Below are 24623 nucleotides of genomic sequence, written 5' to 3'. Positions count from 1 at the left end.
CAGAGATGGGCAACTAAAATGATGAGGGGTATGAAACAGGAGGAGAGATTAAAGTGACTGGGAATTTTCAGCTTCGAAAAGAGATAACTAATGGGGATATGATAGAGGTCTACAAAATCTTGACTGGTGCGAAGAAAATGAATAAGGAAATTTTATTTAATCCTTCACATAACACAAGAACTAGCAGTCATCCAATGAAATTAATAGGCAACAGATTTAAAAAAAACAAAAGGAAGTATTTCTTCACACAATATAAAGTCAACCCAGGGAACTCTTTGCCAGGGGATGCTGTGAAGACCAAAACTATAACAGGATTTTAAAAAGAACTAGATAAATTCCTGGAGAACAGGTCCATCTGTGGCTATTAGCTAGGATGAGAGGGATGCAACGCCATGCTCTGAGTGTCCCTAGCCTGTTTGCCAGAAGCTGGGAATGGGCAACAGGGGATGGATCACTTGATGATTCCCTGTTCTATTCATTCCCTCTGAAGCACCTGGCCTTGACCACTGTTGTAAGACAGGGTACTGGGCTATATGGACCATGGGTCTGACCCAGTATGACCATTCTTATGTAAAAATTAATTATAATAAAAATGTTTAGTACAGAAACTCCCCAACATAATGACCTCCCAAGATAGCAACAATGTGAGATAACAACCTTGGCAAATACTGCATTTTAAAAAACTTGGCCTACTGGGAAACATATTTATATAAGTTTCCATTCCCAGTCACAAATCTAGCATTCTGGAGCAAAGTGACTAAAATATAGTCCAACAAACAAATGTTTATTTAACATGCCCCTCACTTTTCCCTCCACTGCACTCCGCTCACTGGTGTTGTCCTTAGTCAGTGGAGAGTAGACTCAGAGTTCAGAGGTGCTTTCACGTGAGTACACCTTCCAGGTGGGGGACAAAAAGGCACAGTTTGCTCTGGCCACGGCTGTTCGTTGTGCCACCGTTCACTCCACCACTCTGTTGCCAATGACCCTGCACAGTCACCTTCTGCTGTCACCTACCACTGTGACCTCTGCGAGTTGGTCTCTTGAGATTCCACCAGCTCTCAGTGATTTCAGCTGAGCTCTCAGTGCAGGAACCTCGCTGCTAGTGCAGTCTGGGCTGTCTCTTACACAAAAACACTGTACCCACAGGAACACTGTCCCCACAACAGGACTAAGCACTTAGACCTGATTGTCAGTGATTTCGGCTGCAGTGGTCACTTAACAGAACAAAAGACTATCTATGGAGCCTAATCAGCTCTGTCTTTAAATAGTGGAGAGGGACAGGTCCCCACCCTCTCTCTTGATGCCTTCAAATCATCACAGACTAAGTACAGTTCTACTGCCCTTTACTCACACAATAAGAACAACATTTCATCACCCCTTCCCCCACATTCAAGTGGTTTGTAACCCAACCCCAGCCAAAATCTATCACTTGGACAACACAGCTCTGTTTGCTGGATACCTGGGTAGATTAGGTGTGAATGTAAATATAATCTGGCCCTGAAGCCTTAGCCCCCAGCTCATCACTAGCTGTCAGGGAGAACTCATTTAGACTTTGCTTACAAATTATCATTTGAAATTATTAGGTTGGCCAACATCACCGAAATGAATGCACTGACATCATAAAAAACAGCTGCATAAGGAAGCTAGTCTATGTTCATACTTTTCAAATCTATTATACTTTTTCAGATACACATATTTTATCATACACTGTATAAGCTTTTAAAGTGTGTATTAATGTTTCAGTTTAAATTCAGATTTCCAAACAGTCACTAAATTGGTATGTAACTAGCTCACAAAACTGGGCAGGAGGGTGTTGGGAAAAATCAAGGGGGGGTGTAGGGAAATCACTGTGACTGATGGTGATTCTACCACTTGTCAGAGGTCCTCAGCCAGGGGCGCTGTTGGCTCTCCAGCTAGAGTGAAACAATCAGAGGGCAGCAGGGCCCCAAAGAGGCTGTCGCCCATCTCCCTCTGGCTAGGGGGCTGGAGCCACTTCTTGTAGGTGTGGCCCTGGTTCCTCTGACCTGCATCACAGTCACGCCATTAGTTTGGCACAACGCGCTCTGAAGGGGCTGCTCTTCACGAGCACTTAGCGCGGGGAAGCTGAGGCTGACATCACAATGCACAGGGGCACCACTACCAGGTCGGGAGAGTCCCAGCTGCTCCCTTCGGCCCGCCCAAGGCAGCCTCCTTTCGCTCCGTTCCATAGACCAATCCCACCTACCGTACACACATCAATCACTTCCGCCTCGCTGCGGCGTGCTGACGTCAGAGGGTGCGCGTGACATGCTGTTCTCTCCGTCTCCTCCTTTTCCGCTAGTCTCCGCCCAGCGCGACGCCCCTACAGTTTCGTCGCTCTCTGCAGTCCTCCCGCGTACACTCTGCTCCCTCGGGCTCCCAGCAGCCCCCGCGCGGTGCCGCTCCTCCCGCCCCCGCCCCTCGTGAAAGCCGATCGGGGGCGGCCGGGCGGCCATTTTGTTCCCTGGACCCTGGGTTGCTGGAATCGGCGGCGGCGGCGGCGGCCGTGTGGCTGGCGGGACCCGGGGAGCCGCCGCAGCGCTGGCCGCTTTTTAAAGAGTTTTAATCTGTCTCAGGGGGCCGCTGCTCGGCCCTGTTTTAACCCGCCATGTCCGCAGAGGGAGCCGCTGGCGACCAGGTGAGCGGGAGCTCCGAGGCCGGTCCCCTAGGGGCAGCGGCCTGGGGTGGGCAGCGCGGTACGGGGGCGGCGGCGGCGAAGCGAGTTCCCGGGCCCGCGTAGGCCTTGGATGAGCGGCTTGGCTGAGCCTCCTCTGTGGCGGGGGGTGGTCGAGCCGCAGGGCTCCGCTGGGCGTGTGCACGGGAGCAGCGGGGAGGTGGGTGGGAGGCGCGGAGCACAGGCCTTTTTTTTTTCCCCTTTAGACTTAGGGCTCCCTCGACCAACTGCAGAGCCTTACCGTAGGACGGTGGCACAATCAAAAAATGGGCCCGTTCTCGCCTCCCCCCAACACACATTGTACGAAACCTCAGACTTCCATATTTAACCAGATACAGTTAGTTGGGAAACGCCTTGCATGCCCCACGGTGGGTGCTGGCCTTTTAGACTAGTTAAACCGAAGGCATTTTTAAAAATTCGCTTTCCCTGTCCATGTTGGCAAGCACGTTTTCTTTCGAGTCAACTTGGACAATAGGAAGTGTAATCGGTTTCAGTTTCTGGATACCATTCACTACTAGTACTATCTCGGTTTCAGACTCCAGAGGATAGTTGAAACCCAATTAAGCTGTTTATATACAAATATTTTATTCGCCTTTGTAAAATAAATTTAAGCTTTGAGCTTATACTAAGAGATTGTGTCCCTTTAAACAAACTCTTCTGAAATTTAGAAAAATTACTAGAGTAATGTACTTTAAAATGTTTTAATCAACACATTTAACAATTAAAATATTAAAACGTACTTGTTCAACAGAGGTGGTTGTTTTTCCCCTGAACAGATTTGTAATGGAGGGAATCTCTTCCCTGTTACTTTTTGTGCGGCAAATACCTCATTTTAATTACTTTTACATCAACTTCATTGGGTGTTTAATATGCTGTTGTGGGAAAATAACCTTTCATTAACTTGTTTTTGTTTATTTTATAGGCAGATACAATCTGGTGTTGTACATCATCCCCCTTAGAACTGGTGTTACTATGAAATGCTTCCTCTATTTACCAGCTTTCTTTCTTTCTTTCTTTCTTTCTTTCTTTCTTTCTTTCTTTCTACTTTTGGGTATTGAAGAGCCTGCTCTGCCACTCAGAGCTATATTTTAAGTCCATTCTCACTTTGTGGGAAAACCCAAAGCTTCTGAAGCAGGGAGGAGTGATGGAAACAAGCTCAGAGGAGATGGAGACCACATATATACAGTGCTTATACAAGTTGATGGTTCTGCTCTTCCCTTCTTAGTGAACTTATTTTTTAATGGAGGTGTGAGTTAAGAGAAGTTTCCCTGTAAGCACTATCACCCCCACTTCTCGCCCCAGGCTTTAGTAGTGGGGGAAGTGAGTGTCTAGGTTCTAGGGAAACACTTCAAAGGAACACCGGTTCTTGGGGGGGAAATGGGAATCTCATTATTTATTTTAACATAAAGCTTTCAAATCTTGTCTGCCTGTAAAGTAAAAGAAATTAAAACAAGCTAAATGAAAATAGACTTCACAAAAATATATAGCAAAATTGAGCTAATAAATATTCAAAATTCAGTGCTTTTCCCATTCAAACCAATATGGAATGTTTCTTAATCACAGTTACTCTGTTTACTTCTTGGCAGCCATCTTCCTTGTAAAGTTCACAGCAACAGGAATTCTGATGCTCCCATACTTATCTAATTTGATGTAAAATTGTGGTAATCAAAAAAGCTAACAATGTTGGGAATCATTAAGAAAGGAGCAAAGAGTTCTTTGGCACCATATAGACTAACAAACGAATTGGAGCATGAGTTTTCGTGGGTGAATACCCACTTCGTCGGATGCATGCCACTACATGCGTCTGACGAAGTGGGTATTCACCCACGAAAGCTCATGTTCCAATACATTTGTTAGTCTGTAAGGTGCCACAGAACTCTTTGCCGCCTTTACAGATCCAGACTAACATGGCTACCCCTCTGATATTAAGAAAAGAGTAGATAATAAGACAGAAAATATCATATTGCCTCTATCTAAATCCATGATAGCCCACATCTTGAATACTGCGTGAAGATGTGATCACCCCATCTCAAAAAAGATATATTAGAATTGGAAAAGGGGAAAAATGGTTTGAGGTATGGAACATTGTATGAGGCAAGATTAAGAAGATTTGAACTTTTCAGCTTGGAAAAGAGACAACTAAGGGGGGATATAATAGAGGTCTATAAAATCATGACTGGTGTGGAGTAAGTAAATATGAGGAGTAAATAATGCGTCCTTAACACACTAACTAGGGATCACCAAATGAAATTAATACGCAGCAGGTTTAAAACAAACAAAAGGAAGTATTTCTTCACACAACGCATACCCAACCTGTGGAACTTTTTGCCAGAGGATGTTGTAAAGGCCAAGACTATAACAGCGTTTTTATTTTAAAAAAAGAAAGAAAAAACAAAAAAAGGAACTAGATAAGTTTATGGAGACTAGGTCCATCAGTTGCTATTAGCCAGAATGGGCTAGGATGGTGTCCCTAGCCTCTGTTTGCCAGAAGCTCGGAATGGGCAACGGGGGATGGATCACTTGATGATTACCTGTTCTGTTTATTCCCTCTGAATAACCTGGGATTGGCCACTGTAGGAAGACAGGTTACTGGGCTAGATGGATTTTTGGTCTGACCCAATATGGCCGTTCTTATGCTCTAAATATTTTAAAATATGCAACATTACATAGGAAAATCTTAGTGTTCCTCTTTAAAAATTGAATGGAATTGTACTGATAATCCTTTGGCCAATTTAAAGTTGTTTAATGAAGTGTTACCTCTTGGAAATAACTTTTAGTATAGTTTCTTGGAAATTTCAACAAGACAGAATTACTGTATTCCTCTTACATCACTGCAAAAACTATTAGAAAGTCATTTATGAAAAATTAAAAATAAATTATGTTCTGTCCACAGTAAGCGTAAAACCATTCGAAAAGTTTGCTTCCTGGTATTATAATTCTTGTGTAGCCATGCGTTTGAGGATTTCCATAGTCAAAGGACTTTCAGGACTCCTTGTTCATGGATGTGCAGCATGAGAGTGGAAGGTGGTGGTGAGGTTATCAATTTTAATAATGTTTACATGTGAGTAAATTTTGTATAAAGGGAAAAATATTTCAGTTTAGCACCTTAGGGCCAAGTCCCGAAAGGCATCCTGAACTCCAATACTGTCTGCAGTACGGAAATGTAGGGAAAAATGTCCATAAGCTACTTTCCATTGGTACAGCTGCTGTTAGTAAGATTAATCTGTGTGATGGTAAAAGTGCTAGATCCCACTGTACTGTTGTCAGTAGTAGATCTCCCACCAGTTATCACTGGTATTACCATTTAATTACTACTTTAATTACCTAGTGTATACAAGGCTATGCTGTTTTCCAATGAGAGTTGAGGGTGTTGAGAACCTCAGAGATCAGGCCCTTAAGCATATGCAGTTTGAGAGTTCTTTATAGTCTGTCTAAAGCATGTAATTTCACATAACGTTTTGAAGCTTGTGTGGTTTATATTGAAGGTTGCTAATATTTTCCTCCCTGCACTAACTCAGTTTCTTACTGATCCCATGATCCTTTAACTGTATCCATGCTGGTGAACTCCCACCCAGTTTACTTCAGTGGGGCTCAGTGCAGACACAGGGTTTTGACCATGTGGGTCTAATCTGAGGATCAGGACACAGCTGCTTCAACGTACTGGGTAAAATTTCCAGTAATCTAAGTGACTGAGACGTCCAGATCTCTTTAGTGCTTTTGAACATTTTAACTACACCTAAAGTATCTGTAACAGAATGAAATTTAGAAATGCCTGTTAAGGATCGTATACTATCTGGGTACTAGTATTTTGAGTTTCTAAAAAATATGTCACTGGGCAGTTGGTAAAGAATTTTACCAGGATGCAAGTGTAATTGGATTCAGTTTTGTTCCCTAGATCAATGTAAAATGTCTGAGATTCCCATTTCAATGATAACAGAATACACTTTAATATTAAAAGGTTTTCAAGGTAAAAATGAAACCACAGAGAATAACATGATTAAATAAATCCTCCAACTCACTCCCCTCCTCCATTACACTGAAACTACTTTTACCAAGATATTTCACAACCTCTTTCTGGCCAGATCTCAAGGTCTCTTTATTTCATTCACATTCTCCTTGACCTCTTTGGTTCTGCTGATACAGTTACACGTCCTTTTTGAACTCGCTTGGCTTCAGCGATACTGTCCTTGCCTTGTTTTCCCGTGTCTTTTATTTCTACCGTGGCTGTTTTCAGGATGCTCCCTCCTTTCTTTGTCCTGGATGTCTCACTGATAACTTAAACTTAGTGGACTCAATATCCTCTGCTGCACCCAGTCACCACTGAGCGCAACAAAGGTGGTGTGACAACTCTCTGATTACGGGGCTATCTAGGTGCCAGCTTGCCTCCCTCCAGGATGCCACTTCAAGATAGTTTAGAGCAGTTTAAGTACTGCTTTAAGCTATGCCCTAGCTTTAGATGCCTCTGAAGGCCAACTACCAGCTAGGGATTTCTGGAGTGCATGCAGGTCTGCCTCTACTTGTTCCCCTATACAGATGGCTGCGCAGGAGATGGTACAGCTGGCTACACAACTGGAATCCCCATCTATCCACCCAAGTCCATATACAGCTGGGAGGGTCTGTAATGGGTTCAAGGACTGAATACAGCATTGTCTACCAGAGAGCTCCTTACTTTTTCCCCACAAAGCTCATCCTAATCTGTCCATTCTTTTGTTAACCTCTGGGTCACTCAGGCTACTCAGCTTGAGGTCATCTCTGAATTCTTCCTACACTTTGCCCCACACATCCAGCCTCTGTCTAAATCCTGTTGCTTTTTTCTCCACATCCCTCAGATCTGAACCTTCCTCTTTATCCAGACATCAGAAACTCTCATCCAGGTACTCAATGTCTCCTGTTTTGATTACTGCAACTCTAATCTGCGTGACATATTATTTTCCTCCATTTCATACGAAATACAGTGTATCCAAGGTCATATTTGCCTGAAAACCTGATCATTTACCTGCATTGTTCTCTCCTTAATCTTTGCATTAACTCCCCATTTTTCCCCCTCACTTTTTGTGACCTTCAAACCACAGCATATCTGCCTTTCTGTGCTTGTCATCTTTTGCTTCTATCCCTGCCTCTTATCTGCTTTATCGATAGTGCTAGCCTCGGAACATCCATTTGTCCATTTTTCCCACAAATATCTCTTCCTTCCACACTGCCTTTACATAAGCAATGCTAATCTAATTGCTAATCTAATCTGTAAAGCCACTACCCAAGGGTGGATTATTTTGATAATGATTTAAATCACCAAGCTGGAAACATTGATTTAAATACTTGATTTTAGTCTTGTTTTGTATTTGTACTTTTCAGTTCTTTTCCTAAAGAGAGGTTGATTCTCATTGGTTGGTAACCATCAAAACATGTTTTGCAACAAACTATGGCCTTTACATATACTTGGTGCTTTATCCCTCGGGTTAGCATATACTGTGTCTGTACACATTTAAGCAGTTATGTAGCATAAATATATTTATTCTGTTGCTTAATTTTTCTTTTTTTGTTTTTAGAAAATGGTGACTAACACATTGATTTTTATTTTTTTATTTTGCCTGTGGTGTTTCAGACTGTTTGGTTGGAAATTGGAATTCAATTTAAAAATGCACAAAAAAAGCATTTTAAAATTTTTTAGTTAAATAAAACATCCTTAAAAGTGCTATAGATGCATAAGAAGAAAATGTATCAAAATGTGTTGCATTTAAAACTAACTGATTACTTAAACAGAAAGTATCATTCGTAGTTAGTGAAATGAATTGATTGTTTCTGGTTTCCAAGATTTCAGAAGTAGTAGATCACGTCCTCTTTAGTCATAGATCTGAAGAGGAAAACAAGTTTTTCTGTTTTTAACTCCCAATCTGTTTCTTTATTTTTAACTGAACTAGATGAATAAACTGAAATGAAGAAAATATGCCCCCTTCATCATCATAAGAGGCAACTGCTGTCAAAAACTGATTTAGCACTTCAACAAAATCTGGTTCCAGGTGCTTAGCCACGCACTTCCTCTGGTTCAGTGGTCTGACTTGACTTAAAACTTTGGCAGCAAATATGTATGGGTTGAATATTTATTCAATTTCAATGATTTTAGTAGGTTATTGTAAGTTTAGGCCTTGGGATAGAACATAAGAACAGCCATACTGTGTCAGACCAAAGGTCCTTCTAGCTCAGTATCCTGTCTTCTGACAGTGGCCAATGCCCCAGAGGGAATGAACAGAAGAGGTAATCAACAAGTGATCCATCCCTTGTCGCCCATTCCCAGCTTCTGGCAAACAGAGGCTAGAGACATTATCCCTGCCCATCCCGGCTAATAGCCATTGATGGACCTAGCCTCCATAAACTTATCTAGTTCTTTTTTTTTTAACGCAGTTATAGTGTTGGCGTTCACAACATCCTCTGGCAAGGAGTTCCGCAGGTTAACTCTGTGTTGTGTGGAAAAAATACTTCCTTTAGTTTGTTTTAAATGTGCTGCCTGTTCATTTCATTTGGTGACTGCTAGTTTGTGTTATGAAAAGGAGTAAATACTTCCTCATTTACTTTCTCCACACCAGTCATGATTTTATAGACCTCTATCAGATCCCTCCTTAGTTGCCTCTTTCCAAAGATGAAAAGTCCCAATCTTATTAATCTCTCCTCATATGGAAGGTGTTCTATACCCCTAATAATTTCCAATTCTAGTATATCTTTTTTGAGATGCGTTGACCACATCTGCACGCAGTATTCAAGATATGGGCATACAAGGGGTTTATATAGACAATATATATTTTGTCTTATTATGTATCCCTTTCTTAATGATTCACAACATTCTGTTCACTTTTTTGACTGCTGCTGCACATTGAGTAGATGTTTTCAGAAAACATCCACAATTACTCCAAAACCTCTTGAATGGTAATAGCTAATTTAGACACCATCATTTTATATGTATAGTTGAGTTTATGGTTTTCAATGTGTATCACTTTACGTTTATCAACATTGAATTTCATCTGCCATTTTGTTGCCCAGTCCAGTTTTGTGAGATCCTTTTATAGTTCTTCGCAGTCTGCTTGGGACTTAACTATTTTGAGAAGTTTTGTATCATCTGCAAATTTTGCCACCTCGCTGTTTTACTCCTTTTTCCAGTTATGAATATATTGAATAGGACTGGTCCCGGTACAACTCCTGGGGGACACCACTATTTACCTCTCTCCATTCTGAAAACTGACCATTTATTCCTACCTATTGTTTCCTATCTTTTAACCAGTTATCAGTCCATGAGAGGACCTTCCCTCTTATCCCATGACAGCTTACTTTGCTTAAGAGCCTTTGGTGAGGGACCTTGTCAAAGGGTTTCTGAAAATCTAAATACATTATATCCACTGCATCCCCCTTGTCCACATGCTTGCTGATCTCCCCCCCGCCCCCCAAGAATTCTAGTAGATTGGTGAGGCATGAGTTCCCTTTACAAAAAACATGTTGACTTTTCCCCAACAAATTATGTTCTTCTATGTGTCTGACAATTTTGTTCTTTATTATAGTTTCAACCAGTTTGCCTGGTACAGTACAGACCCTTTTTACGTGCGACCTGTTTACACATGAATCCGCTTAACACACGGTAGCACCATGCCTCTCAGTGCTACCTATTTAACATGCGAGACTCGTTAACATGCGGTACAGGAACTTGCTATGTAGTGCTACAGATCTGCTCACTAACTCACTGACAGAAATCGACAGGAAGTGCGGAGCAGAAATGTGTTGTACGTCTTTACTGATATTGATAAAGATGTATCACGCACACTTAGTCATTGTCACGCTAGAGATATATAATATATACAGTAGTACTGTAGTTATATAGTAATATATATACTACTTTAGAAAATTTTAACTGTAGGCCTAATATAATGGCAGAGGGCAAGCATCAGCGTTCCTACACTGTAGAAGAAAAGCTAGCTGCAATAGATCGAGTAAATAGTGGAGAAACCCAGGCCAAATTTTCAAAAGATATTGGGAGTGCCAAATCTACTTTACGAGGATGGTTAAAAAACGAATCTAAACTGAATGTCTTTGCACAAAATATCGATTCTGCTGTGGGGCTTAAGTGAAAATGTGTGCGCTATTCAGCAAAACACACAATAGACAAAGCCATGTGCACGTGGTTTGCTCAGGAAAGACTGAAAGGAATGCTGCTAAGTGGGCCAATTCTTCAAGCCCAAGCGACGAAATTTAGAAATTAAACGGGGGATGAATCATTCCAAGCCAGCTAGGGTTTTATAAGTCGTTTAAAAAAGGGTCATGGCATAGCGCAGGTATCAATTTCTGGAGAAAGCTGATGGATGAATCGGCTGTGAATGCGTTTCTCTCTGAGTTAAAATCTATTTTACAAAATGAAGACTACCACGAAGAACAACTTTATAATTATGATGAAACTGCTATCTGATCAGTTTTTAGCCTTTTTAATTACAAGACACAGAAAACAGCTGGATTTAAAAAGAGAAAAGATTGTGTGACTCTTCTTGTTTGAAGTAATAAGACAGGCAGCCATACGCTTACCCCTCTTCTCGTTGGCCGCTTGCTTTAATTACCTCAGTAGAGCCAAACTGCCAGTAATATACGCTAACAGCAAAAATGCTTGGATGACAAGACACATTTTCGATGACTGGTTCCACAACAGCTTTGTTCCATCTGTTCGTAAGCATCTGCGATCGAAGAAACTCAAAGCCAAAGCACTTTTACTACTTGACAATTGTCCAGCCCATCCTCCAGCTGAATCACTGGTATCGAGCAATGGAAAAATTCGAGTGCTGTACCTACCATTCAACACAACATCAAAAATTCAACCTTTTAGACCAGGGCATTATTCAGAATTTTAAAAACAGTTATTGACAGGAGCTGACTTCAGTGATCATGTCATGCACATCTTCAGGCATTTCCGAATTCCTGAGACAGTTAAACACGAAGGAAATTATTTATTTAGTTAAAAAAGCTTGGGATGGAGTAAAACAAAAGTCCATTGAAAACTGCTGGATGAAGTCTCTTGGTGATGCCTGTTCTGTCAAAGATGGCTCAGACTCGGAAAACTCAGCAATGGCACTGATTCAGAGCCAGACTTTGAAGGATTTTTGGAAAAAGACGTCCTACAAACAAGCACGGAGACAAGAGGATAAAGGTAAACTTCTCTTTCAAATGATAAAAGATTTTAGTTTGGATACGTTGCTGGAAATCCTTACCAAGTGGCTTGAGATGAATGAAGACTGCCCGACTTCAGAATTTCTGTCTGAGGAAGAAATATTAACGGGCTGCGAGGCTACGTCAGACCAGCAAAGTGATGGTGAGAATTCTAATAACGCAGGCCTAAATGACAATGATGAGGACGATGAGAATGTCGTTGAAAAAGTCAAAATTTCACTCGCAGAAGCCCCTAGTGCTGTAGAAACTGTTGTAAGTTTTATGGAGGAGCAAAAATGCAGAAAATATCAAAATCATTAATCTGCAGTGAATGACAGACTTCATAAAAAAGGGTGGAAAAATGCGAGTATGAAAGAGCAGAAAATAACAGCGTTTTTTTCTAAGTGAATCATAGACACTTTTTTCAGCATGGCCCTCTTAACCCGTGGTCTGTTAACACGTGGTCATGATGGCTTGACTCCCGACATCTGTGTGTAAATGGGTATGTACTGTACTTAAGTCAGGCTTACCGGCCTGTAATTGTCGGAATCACTTCTAGAGCCCCTTTTTAAAATTGGTGTCACATTAGCTATTCTCCAGTCATTTGGTACAGAAGCTGATTGAAATGATAGGTTACAGACTACAGTTAGTAGTTCTGCAGTTTCACATCTGAGTTCCTTCAGAACTCTTGGGTGAATACCATCTGGTCCTGGTGACTTATTTCTGTTTAGTTTATCAGTGTGTTCCAAAATCTCCTCTATCGACACCTCAATCTGGGACAGTTCCTCAGATTTGTCACCTAAAAACAGTGGTTCAGTTTTGGGAATCTCTCTCAGATCCTCAGCCATGAAGTCCGATGCAAATAATTCATTTAGTTTCTCCTTGATGGCCTTATCATCCTTGAGTGCTCCTTTAACATCTCGATCATCCAGTGGCCCCACTAGTTGTTTAGCAGGCTTCCTGCTTCTGATGTACTTAACATTTTTTTTGCTATTACTTTGAGTCTTTGGCTAGTTTGTTCTTCAAATTCTTTTTTGGTCTTCCTAATTATATTTTTACGCTTCACTTGCCAGAGTTTATGCTCCGTTCTGTTTTCCTCTTTAGGATTTAATTTCAACTTTTTAAAGGATGCCTTTTTGAGTCTCAATGCTTCTTTTACTTTGTTTAGCCACGGTGGCACTTTTTTTTGTTCTCTTACTATGTTTTTTAATTTGGAGTCAACATTTAAGTTGAGCCACTATTATGGTTTCTTTAAAATGTTTCCATGCATCTTGCAGATATTTTCACTTTTTGGCACTGTACCTTTTAATTTCTGTTAACTAACTTCCTCATTTTTGTTGTCATAATTTCAAATACATTTATCTTTTTTAAAAAATAAACCTATTTAACTTAAATAAATGATTTTTATCCACCCTGTTCTGCTTTCACTTCATTCATTTGCCTCCTTGAGACCTTCTTCTGCTAAATAAATAGGATAACTCCATTAATTTATTTTTATCTCCTAGAACTGGAAGGGACCTTGAAAGGTCATTGAGTCCAGCCCCCTGCCTCCACTAGCAAGACCAAGTACAGATCCCTAGGTGGTCCCCTCAAGGATTGAACTCACAATCCTGGGTTTAGTAGGCCAATGCTCAAACCACTGAGCTATCCCTCCCCCCTGTGACACCTATGAGCAGTTGGCTTACTAATGATGGCTAACTTCATGGGCAGTTGGGTATATCTGATATTATGGAAAGGTTTTTTTAAATTTAAACATTACCAAGTTGTACAGTAGTTAGCCTACATAACTGATTCCTATTGTGTGATTCTTACTACTGTTACACTCCTACTGCTACCCCCTTCATCCTTTTGTTTCACACTTTTAATTGCTTTTGTGAACTCTTTGGAGAGGGACTTTCTTGCTGTGTATTGTACAGCCTACCCCATTGGAGCCCAAAGAGGAAGAATCGCCTTAGAGTTAAGACACTGATTGACTTGAGGATCTGGGTTCTGTTCCCAGCTCAGCCGCAAACTAACTATGTGAGCCTGGGCAAGTAATTTGTTCGCTTCATGGTTACTTCCCCATTTTGAGGGTGAATGTGAGATGCTCAGATACAATGGCATTGAGAACCGTAGAAAAGCTTATTAAGAAATCATGACTGACCTTTCAGCTCCACTGAAATGCAGAGATATTTTTCTGCCATTTTTTGTTAAAGAATTAGATCCCTTTCAAATATACAGTCAGGTTTATACATTAGCTGATTTATTTTGGATACAAAAGTCAGTGGACAGAGCCCTAGTAAATGTACTACAGCAGGGATTAATCTGCTTCTTTATATTGTCTCTTCCATTTCCAGATTCTATATGCAGTGTTAAATAAAATCTTATTTTGCATAAGTGCAATTTAAAAAATGTGTGGTAACAGTTAAATTACAGAAAGCTGTCTAGTCTTGAGTGATGTAGCATGGGAAGTGAAATTTAACTTTGTAGTGTTAAAAGTGATCAGAAGGCAGAGCAGGTAGAAGTGTAGAGGTATTTGGAAGGTAAACACCAAAGGGGAAAATATTTAGGATGGCACAAAGGGCTTGTTAACACTTTATATATAAAGTGGGGATCTTGGTTACAGTATGGCTAAAACCGTGGATTATTGAAGTTTTTGGCCTGGTTATACAGACAGTTATTTCCAGTCCCCATGTAACCGTTTGTAAACAATTCCCTGGTTTGGTTGCATTTATCAATAAGCCCTTGGCGTACTGGGAAGAAATTAAGGAGAAAAAGTGGTCCAAACGCTGAGATTTGTGGAATAGCCTCAAAAGCTGTGGAGGGTGGGAGTGGGGATGAGGTGTAAGCCTTATTTGCTTCTTTACAATTAAGTTTCTTCAAGCTTTCAAAAAAAGTGGACTCCAAACATACTTGTACAGTTAGAGGTTGGAGTAGATGGTCAGCTTAACTGCATTGCTCATGTGTGCGGATTTTTCACATCCCTGAGCGACATAGCTGGGCTGACAACTTTTGAGTGTAGACTTCATAGACTTTACGGTCAGAAGGGACCATTATGATCATCTAGTCTGACCTCCTGCACAACGCAGGCCACAGAATCTCACCTACCCAGTCCTGTAACAAACCCCTAACCTATGTCTGAGTTATTGAAGTCGTCAAATCATGGTTTGAAGACCTCAAGGTGCAGAGAATCCTCTAGCAAGTGACCCATGCCCCACACTGCAGAGGAAGGCGAAAAACCTCCAGGGCCTCTGCCAATCTTCCCTGGAGGAAAATTCCTTCCTGACCCCAAATATGACAATTAGTTAAACCCTGAGCATGTGGGCAAGACTCACCAGCCAGCACCCAGGAAAGAATTCTCTGTAGTAACTCAGATCCCACCTCATCTAACATCCCATCACAGACCATTGGGCATATTTACCTGCTAATAATTAAAGATCAATTAATTGCCAAAATTAGGCTATCCCATCATACCATCCCTCCATAAACTTATCAAGCTTAGTCTTAAAGCCAGACCTAACCTTATTCACAGTAGTTACTTAAGTGGTTTTTAAAAAAGCTCAAATCAGCTGTTGTGAATGACTGTTTAAACTGATGTCCTGTCCATGTGAACCAGTTTAACCATATTTAAACCACATGAACAGGAGGAGGTTTTAAACTGCCTGCCAAACAGCTTTGAGTAAATGCAAATTGAGCTCAAATGTTGAATGAGTTGTTTGAGTTTTGATTTTGTTACGCACTTTGATGTTTGCTATGTCATTGGATCAGGGAATTGAGAGTCAAACTGTTGAGTGTGCTCTTGATGGCAATGGAGAAATGCATATAAATGAATTTTTCCTTGAAATGACTTGCCAAAGTAAAGTTTAGCCCTGAAATATGTCTTGTTTTGCCCCACGTGAACCAGACTCAGAGGAGCATTTGACCCCTGTTTTGGGGTGAACTCAATTTTGAATTAACATGTTAGATCATCTTTTGAAAGGGTCCTCATGAACTTCAAATTGAGTCATCTGAAAACTAAAATTAGTTTTAGGTACAACTGTTTCTATCAGTGTGTTTGGCTTTGCAGGATTTCCCCCCCCCCCTCCCTTTTTTTTTTTTTTTAATTCACCTTCACACAAATAAAAGGAGAAACTGATTAATTTAAGCTCTTACTGCAAGCAGTTATGTTTATGGTTAACTTTTCACACTGCAGTAATTCCATTGTTTATGTGGAATTACTTGTGTGTAAAGTGTGTAAAATGTGTAACTGATTGTGACGTAGGGGCTTCATTGACTATACAGGAGAAAATGACTGTACACAAGTGCTGCCAAACACACGAAGTTAAACTAAAAATACTTTTCAGGCATCTAGTGATCTTTAAATTGAAGTTTCTTTAATCACCTTTACCTAATGATATAAAAATACAATAGATCTGTGACCATTTGGACCTCTACTTGCACCGGAGCTGGTATAATAAAGAGGAACAAATCAATTAATGGACTTCAGTTTTGCAGGATTAGTGTATGGGCTTTAATTTGCCTCTAACCTTACTCACTGAAATGGGCAGCTCTTACCCAAGAATGCCTTTCCTGGGAACTGCTTACTCAGCTTGCCTCTCAGGGTAGATGGTGGTGTCTTACTTCCAATTTTTAGATCAAACAGCATCAAACTGAGCTCTGGCAGAATCCATGCACTGGTAATGGGGAAGTCTTCTCTGCTTGAGGGAAGGATTTATTTTTTTTGCACCACTAGTGCTTCCAGTTTCCATTCTGCCACAGTATCAGATAGGAAATAGATTTCAATTTAAGAGCACTCCTTCAGTAAAAATATATTTAGAAATGTTACAAAGCTGAGAATTAGTTTCAGTTCTGAATAGGGAATAGAAGAATTTTTACCTTTAAAATATAACTTAATTTAAAAATTGTAAAATGGGCAGGGTCTTACATATTTGCAGTTAGTAGAGACCAATTTGCCTCCTTTGTTGCCTTTTATAGCTAAATAGGGAGCTAGTGTAGCAGCTGCTACTCTGAGTGAATGTTTGCCATTTTGAGAGGTCAAATTGACATAATTTTTTTTATAGGGTTAAAATATCAGGAGAACAATGAAGCGTGTCTTTTTTCTTCTTGCCCCCAAATTTCACAGTGATCCTGCACCATCCTATTTGAGTTGCATAAGTCTATTGGGTCATTGTTAGGATGTACAACTGTGATACAGCCCATCCTCTAACCTAAAAAGCGCCCTGTTTCTCTACAGACAGGTTTAAAGAGACTTCCTCATAAAATAGCACGTTGTTTTTGTGCTTGTATAGTATAGTCAGACTAACAAGTTTTACTTGTTTTAAGTTAACAGTACTGTCATCTAAGCAAACAATACTTGCCAGGAGCAAAATTGTATTCCCATCATGTTGTTTCATAACTTCACTAAGGCAAAAAACAGGTGTCTGTGAACTAAGCTTTGAAGTTTGTGACTTCATTGTAAATTCCAAATAAACAAACTTTGTCTATTTTCCCAAAAGGAGTCCATTTGGAAGTGCTGTAAAATTGAACTTTTAAATTTAAAGCAAAAAGCAAGCTAATTACGTGGTGACCTTTCATAGAAACTTTGTGATTCCCAGTAAATACGCAGCACTGTAAGTCAGAACTTTGAAAGGGTAGGGATGTGACAAATTAGATTTATAAAACACCTGCTGTTTTCCATCACCTGTAGTCAAATAATTTTTAAAAATTATCTACTAAAATGGGTATTGTTTCATGACATTAACTGTTTTAGGTATGTTTTGATTCTGTTTTGGGCTCTCATGGTGTTTGTGTCCCAGAATGAATTGCTGTGAATTTTGGGGGGGGGGGGGGAGGGGGCTTAATGTTGGGGAAGACTCACATTAAAGATATGTATGTAAAGCTGGTAGTGCTACCTACCACGGACTTCTCTCTCCTCTACTGTCCATTCTTCTCTCCTCCCCCTCCTCCCTCCCCGCCCCTTCCTGGTGTCAGTATGTCTTCCTTGACATTTTCTTTGTTTATTTTTGGTACTCCATAAGTATGTCATAGAGTTTAATGAAAATCAAATTTTGCTCATATAGTTAAAGAATTTCAGACATTATATATTGTTAGTATGTAAGTTGCATTTTGAAACTTGGTACCACTGAATGAATAGAAACATTTTAAAATACATCTTTTTGAAGCGATCAGGTGGTCCTGGGAACCTTAGTATATGTATGAAATGCACAGTAAAAAAAAAAAAATAATAAAAATAATAATGAAAATGAAAATGAAAAAGCTAAGGTTCCTGCACTGGCATTAACTCAGCCTTGTTGCATATATAAATTATGTTTTGTTTTTGGATTTCTAATTAAAACACATTTTTGGTGGATTTTGTATTTCATTGAGGTTTTTAAGATCTCATGCAAATTATCATAACAGTAGTTCTTGTTCCTTTCCAGGCCTGAGAATGTAGTCTTCTAAGGGGGTCCATTATTTCACTGGATTTATATTCTTGGAATAATGAGACTTCGGTGGGGTAATGCATTCTTAAGGGGGTATGATTTCTAAAGCACACTAACATGTTGTCAAGTATCAGAGAGGTAGCCGTGTTAGTCTGGATCTGTAAAAAGCGACAGAGTCCTGCGGCACCTTGTAGCCTAACAGAGGCATTGGAGCATAAGCTTGTGCATGACTCTGACGAAGTGGGTATTCACCCACGAAAGTTTATGTTCCAATACTTTTGTTAGGTTGCCTAACCCTGTTATAGACTATGATATGGGTGCCGAAGGTGGCACACGAGCTGATTTTCAGTGGCACTCAGACTGCTTGGGTCCTGGCTACCGGTCTGTGGGGCTCTGCATTTTAATTTAATTTTAAATGAAGCTTCTTAAACATTTTAAAAACCTTATTTACCTTACATACAACAGTAGTTTAGTTATATATTGTAGACTTATAGAAAGAGACCTTCTAAAAATGTTAAAATGTATTACCGGCACGCGAAACCTTAAATTAGAGTGAATAAATGAAGATTCGGCACACCACTTCTGAAAGGTTGCCGATCCCTGGTCTATAAGGTGCCACAGGACTCTTTGTCACTAACATGTTGTGCATTAATTGGTTCATGCAGACCCTGCTGGTGTGCTGTTTGAAATGATTCTAACGTTAAAATGCACTAAAAAACCTTTGGTGCACACCAGCGAGGTCTATGCAGACCAATCAGTGTGGTAGAGTGTAGTGTGCTTTAGAAATCACACTCCCATAGAAAACATTTCCCATGATGTAGACAAGCTCTGTGACGGGGATGGATATTGGCTGGCTTACACTAAAACAACATTTAGTGTTCAATGTATTGTCAGTATTTGTTGTGGTTCTTAGCTGCTTTGTCATCTTCTGCTTTAGTAAGTGTGAATGATGGTATGAAGTGCTGATAGCTGCTGTTCTTCCAGAACCAAGTGTTATGTCTGCTGCCTGTCTTCCTTTCACTGTAATCCTAGGTTGTGCAGGTCTGGTTTGTTTTTTTTAAACCATCTAATGCCAAGTAAACTTCAGAATGGAAATCCCCATTTGTTCTTTAAAGTTTTTCTAGCGCTAGTGTCCCTAGTATGGTGTACTTGAGGCTGTAAAATATGTAGTTAGACTTAAATTTTGAAAAGAAATAGCACAACAGAATACCAAGTTTTAATAATAGTTATGATTGAAAAACAGTTTATCATAACCCCTTTTTTTCAGACATAACTTACTGAAACATCCACTGCTTAGGCTGAAAGTTTCCATATTTTGTTTCTGACTGAAATTGAACTGTTTTTGGAAAATGTGAGCAAATCACTTCATCTAATTTGAGTTACTGAAGAGTGGTGCTGGTGAGAACCTTACCTACTGTTAAAAGAAATAACTTCTGAACACACTTGTTTGAACAAAGTAGTCTCAAAATCAGCTGAATTTGTAGTTTAACATAACAATGGTCCTCACAGAAGTTGGTTTGTTTACTGGCTTTGACTTAAAATAGGTATGACAATTTGAAAGTTTGTTACTGAACTTGCTAAGAGGGAAAATTGCAGGATGTGCAGTATGACCATGTATTTTTTGCAAGGTTAACGTGATTAACTGTATTTTTTGGTACTTAAGTTGTATTGTAAAAATTATAAATCTTCAAATTCATGTTCTTTTGCATTTTAAGAACCATAATAAATCAGTTAAATAGAATTACAAATACAGAACACTTGTTAGCAAGCTTACATGTAAGATGTTTCTTATGGACTTAGGCTATGTCTACATTGCCACTTTTGTCACTCAGGAGTGTGAAAAAACAGCCCTCTGAATGACAAAAGTTTTAACAACGAAAAGCAGAGCTGTGCTCCCAGCAGCAAAGCTACCGCCCCTCTTTGGAGGTGGTACCTCTTAGTGATAGAGTGGCTACACAGCACACCTTACAATGGCACGGCTGCGGCAGCACAGCTGTGCTGTTGTAAGGTGCGCAGTGTAGACATAGCCTTACACTATCATATTATTTGTTTAACTTATTTCTTCTAGTTTGGGCAATGAGCCACCACATTTTGAATGTTTTCTGTTGGGAAATACATTTTAATGTTTCTGTAGGAAAACTTGCTTTACATTAAAATCATTGTACTTCAGTTGTTTCGGTGTAATAGCTAAGATCAGAAATTCCAAGATGTGAAATGCTATATTTTCAAAAGACATTAAACTTATACTATAGGTAGTATTGGACTCCTCTGACTCTGCTTATAGGCACTTACGCTTCTACTTGGCTTTTTTCTAGGCTCCTGAATATGTTCCAGAAAAAGTGAAGAAGGCTGAAAAGAAATTAGAAGAGAATCCATATGACCTTGACGCTTGGAGCATTCTCATTCGAGAGGCACAGGTTTAGTGACATAGGATTACATTTCCTTATCTATGGGTCCACTCACACTATTTGGTTCTGGAAGTCAATATAAACATTTACATAAATCATAATATTGTAAATGCTGTTTGTTGGTTTTCAATTTTTTAGAATCAACCTATAGACAAAGCACGGAAGACCTATGAACGCCTTGTTGCCCAGTTCCCCAGTTCTGGCAGATTCTGGAAACTGTACATTGAAGCAGAGGTTAATATTTTAACATTCTTTCTTATATAACAATAGGAATTTACGTTTACATTCTATGATAAACAAAACTGAAGTTAGGCACATAAACAAATCCAGGTAAAGGAGGATTTTAAACATATCTTGCCTTTATTTTGTAAAATAGGTGCAAAAGAGTAATTAAAATGAATTCTCAAGCGTTTGGGTCTTTTTATGAGCTGATGATTGTTGCATTATGGAATTGCAACAACATTAAAACAGTTTCAATGGTATTGGAGTGCTTTAGCCTTTATTTACTTGTCGTGTCAATTTATTGCCTCCTGTGTCATTTATTTAGAGCTCATTTTTTGCTCATATTTACAAACTAATTTGATTTACTTTATACGAATGTTTGAATCTTTAATATTTTTGCTTCCTAGGATATTTTGAGTGTCTCTGAAAGTCTTTTCCAGGGAGGGTGTGGGAAGAAGATTTTCTGATGTGAAGTGTCTTGAAAATGCATAGTTTACGCATAAATATTGACTAAACCATCAAAAGTCCAACTAACTTACATAACTATTTTTATATGTATAAATAGTAGCTGTTTTTTGTTCCAGTTGGCTATGCCCAAAGACCAATCTAAACAGTCTTTATTTCATGCCATGCCATGAAATTATTTGTATGGGTATTTTGATTATATATTTTTTTTAACTTTTTGTATGTAATTGATAGGTTATCCTGGTACACATGCTTTTCACTGGCATTATTAGGCTATAAATTTTGATAAATATAGACCAGTCTTTTATTAGTTAAACTCCTCAAATGCAGGGGATTTCTGTTCCTCAGATGATAAATGACCTAGTTTAACCTCAAAATAAATAAATATCTGCAGATTGGTGAGTAGGAATCTGAGTGGCAAACCACGTTGCTTAATCCTTACTATATCATATAAGTTGTGTCCAAATTAGTTCTGACACTAGATAAGTTTTAAAGGTAATGCAAAGAACTAGGGAGTCCGTTGTAACTGAAAATCTTCCATACTGTACTTGAATTACTGCTTATACTTAAGTGTAAAATATGCAACATAAATTCAAATATTCACTCTGCTTACATATCCTATAATTGGCACTGTTTCGTTTCCCATCATATGTAGAAGTTAGTGCGGTATCAGCTGATAGGACGTGTGGGTGTGTGTACTCTAATACATTCATGTGTGGGTCTCTGCTATCCAATCTTAAGGTTAGATCTTGCAACTAAGTCTATCCTCTGCCTCCTGCACACATACAGATCTAAGTTGCAGGATCAAGACCCTAGCCTCAGGACTTCATCATCAAAACTCTCTCTGGGATCATTAGTGCTTATTTAGAACTGTTATCATTCACTGGAGATGCCCTTAACTTAAGAGGTGAATGAGAGCTGACCTGCGCTGTATTTTGGGTCACCAGGAGTCATTCTTGTATTAAAGCAAGAATTCTCAAGCCACTTCTGTATTGGATCTTTTGAAGAAGGCCTGACAGAAGTACTCTTTTTTGTCATTTATTTAATGCCATACCTTCTAACTAATGAACAAGTTAGTAGTGTATATATAAGCACAAATAGTATTGAAGCGTAAACAGTTTAGGATACAGCTACCCCTCAGGTGATATTTCAGTAACATAATAACTTGGGAGGGAATGAGTCTGCATTGAGTTAACTATAGGCACGAATATAGTGGGTTTAATTACTCTTGACCTGTAGGGATAAATGGAGGATAGAATTAAATATTTAAAAAAGATTAAGAAAAACAAATGTGGTTCAGTATTTTGACAGAGGTGTCTTGAGCATGTTACATTTTAAGCTTCATTTCTCTTAAATCAAAGTTAATTTTTTTAAACCAAAATTTTGATTTTAAATTTGAACTTAATCCCTTCTAGTAACTTTCTCTGTAGTAACCTATACAGTTAGTGGTATAAATGGAAAACCTGCATTGTTCATTTCTACCTTAACAATTCTATCTGGTAACATGTAGACTTCAGTGTAAGAAGTTAATTTGCTGCTGCTTTTTTTCCCTTCTGACTTCACTGACAAGAATGAACACACAAATTGGATTACTTGACAATACTGCCTAAATGTTGCTTTCAAATGCATCATGTATGCTTTGAACAGACAGCTTCAAAGTAACTGCAGAATTATACATGTTTATAACAATGTAGTTGAACCTAAATTAATACTGATACAAACTCATTTTAAAGGTGACCTGAGATAGGGGCTAGACGAATTGGTTTGTGGATTCTTTTATTGTTGCTTTATATTGTACAAAGAAAACCCTTTCTGCTTGTTTATTACTTTAGACATATCAGAAATATCAAATTTAGTCTTCTTACCTTGGTCGAGGCTTTTCTTTGATGGTCCAGAAATGTGAATAAGGAATTTCACAATGCTGAACAGGAGTGGGTGGGCATGTTGAAACTTCATCAAGAGGCGTTCTTAGTGAGCTTCATTCCCGCGGTATTTTAAACCTACACCTACTAGTTGTTCAGTCATCCATAGTCTACACTTTTTTTGGAAGACCAGACCTCAATTTCTAATGTGAAAACAGATTTTTTTCCTCTCAAAGAAAAACACAGTTTTCATAGTTATCTTTTATACATCACAGAGAAGCAAAGAGGGTAACAAATCATTGTTTCTCTTGCTTTCTCACATTTAGCGGTAGTGAAAGTCTTTCTCTTAAGAGTTTGACAGAATGACATAGGAAAAAACTTAGGAACCAAATATTTAAGTGTTGTGTATTGCATAGGGAAATAAGTTAGGGTGAAGATAATACCCTCTGGGATCTGTTAGCGTTAATGTGGAATAGCTGCATTCAGCTATTTTCTTTATGAAAATTCAAGTGTTTTAAATATTAAGAATTTTTAAATCTCCCTTTAGCGGATTTCAGGAATTGACCTTTTTTGAGTCACTTTTTATACCTTTTAGTAGAAAGCAATTCAAATTAGTCTTCAGCATTGATATTTTAGCCTGTGATATAGACAAATCCTTTTCTCACGTACTTTATTTTTCTCTCATAATTTTTGGAGAAAGTTATAAACCCTACTAAAATATTTACCTTTATTAACTTCAGAATTACATATTTTTGCAGCGCTGTCTCGTCTTTTTGCTGTTCGAGTGTGTTCCTGGTGGACTATAGTAGCATATTATATAAAGCAGTTTTCATCACTTACCTGTGATAACATTTATTGCCAGCAAATTTGAAAATAAGTATGTGCTGCAGTAAATTGGATACTTTACAATGCCATTTTTTGGTATGCTGAATGATGCTGTGGGTACACTCAAGGTTTTTTATGAAAACTACTGACTTTGTAGTGTGTGAATGAATCTGAACATAGATTTGCACTTCATCTGACTTGAGAACACTTCCTCTCTGACTCCCTTCACTGATGGGAGACAAAACTACTACACAAAAATATAAACCTGTAGCAGTGAAGACAGCCTGCTTTCCACCTTGGTTTCTATTTCTACAATGACTTCAAGAAACAGTTGGGGGAGGGACTGAAGGGGAGGGGCAGTTATTAGCAATAGAAGAAATAACTCCATCTGCAAAAACACTTTATCATGCTGCGGTGTTGAACCACTTACAATCTGTGACCATACGCTTTTGTTTAGTGGTTTTATGTAGGCTATCCTCTACAACCTGTTTTGTAGCAAGTTGAGAAACAAGTCACTTGCTAATATATACTGCATCTTTTTTGAAAATTATTTATATGGCACAGTAATAGTCACTGT

The 24623-nt window shown here is 39.1% G+C and overlaps 1 protein-coding gene across 2 annotated transcripts in view; it reads left to right on the top strand.

Annotated features, from left to right (window-relative positions):
• The first annotated feature begins 2317 nt into the window (after positions 1-2317).
• Positions 2318-24623, top strand: part of CSTF3 (cleavage stimulation factor subunit 3) — a 79130-nt gene continuing 56824 nt past the window's right edge. Inside the window, exons 1-3 of one of the 2 annotated variants that reach the window (XM_045012881.1) lie at positions 2318-2656; positions 20580-20681; positions 20811-20906. In XM_045012881.1, coding sequence (XP_044868816.1) covers positions 2627-2656; positions 20580-20681; positions 20811-20906 — 228 coding nt within the window. In that variant the 5' untranslated portion in view covers positions 2318-2626. The remainder of the gene's footprint in view (positions 2657-20579; positions 20682-20810; positions 20907-24623) is intronic. The other variant, XM_045012882.1, reaches the window with a different exon arrangement.

This window comes from Mauremys mutica, chromosome 4 (assembly GCF_020497125.1).
Source record: "Mauremys mutica isolate MM-2020 ecotype Southern chromosome 4, ASM2049712v1, whole genome shotgun sequence".
NCBI classification, from domain to species: domain Eukaryota; kingdom Metazoa; phylum Chordata; order Testudines; family Geoemydidae; genus Mauremys; species Mauremys mutica.
The sequence above is the reverse complement of the archived record's forward strand: the minus strand, read 5'-3'. Positions and strand labels throughout refer to the sequence as shown.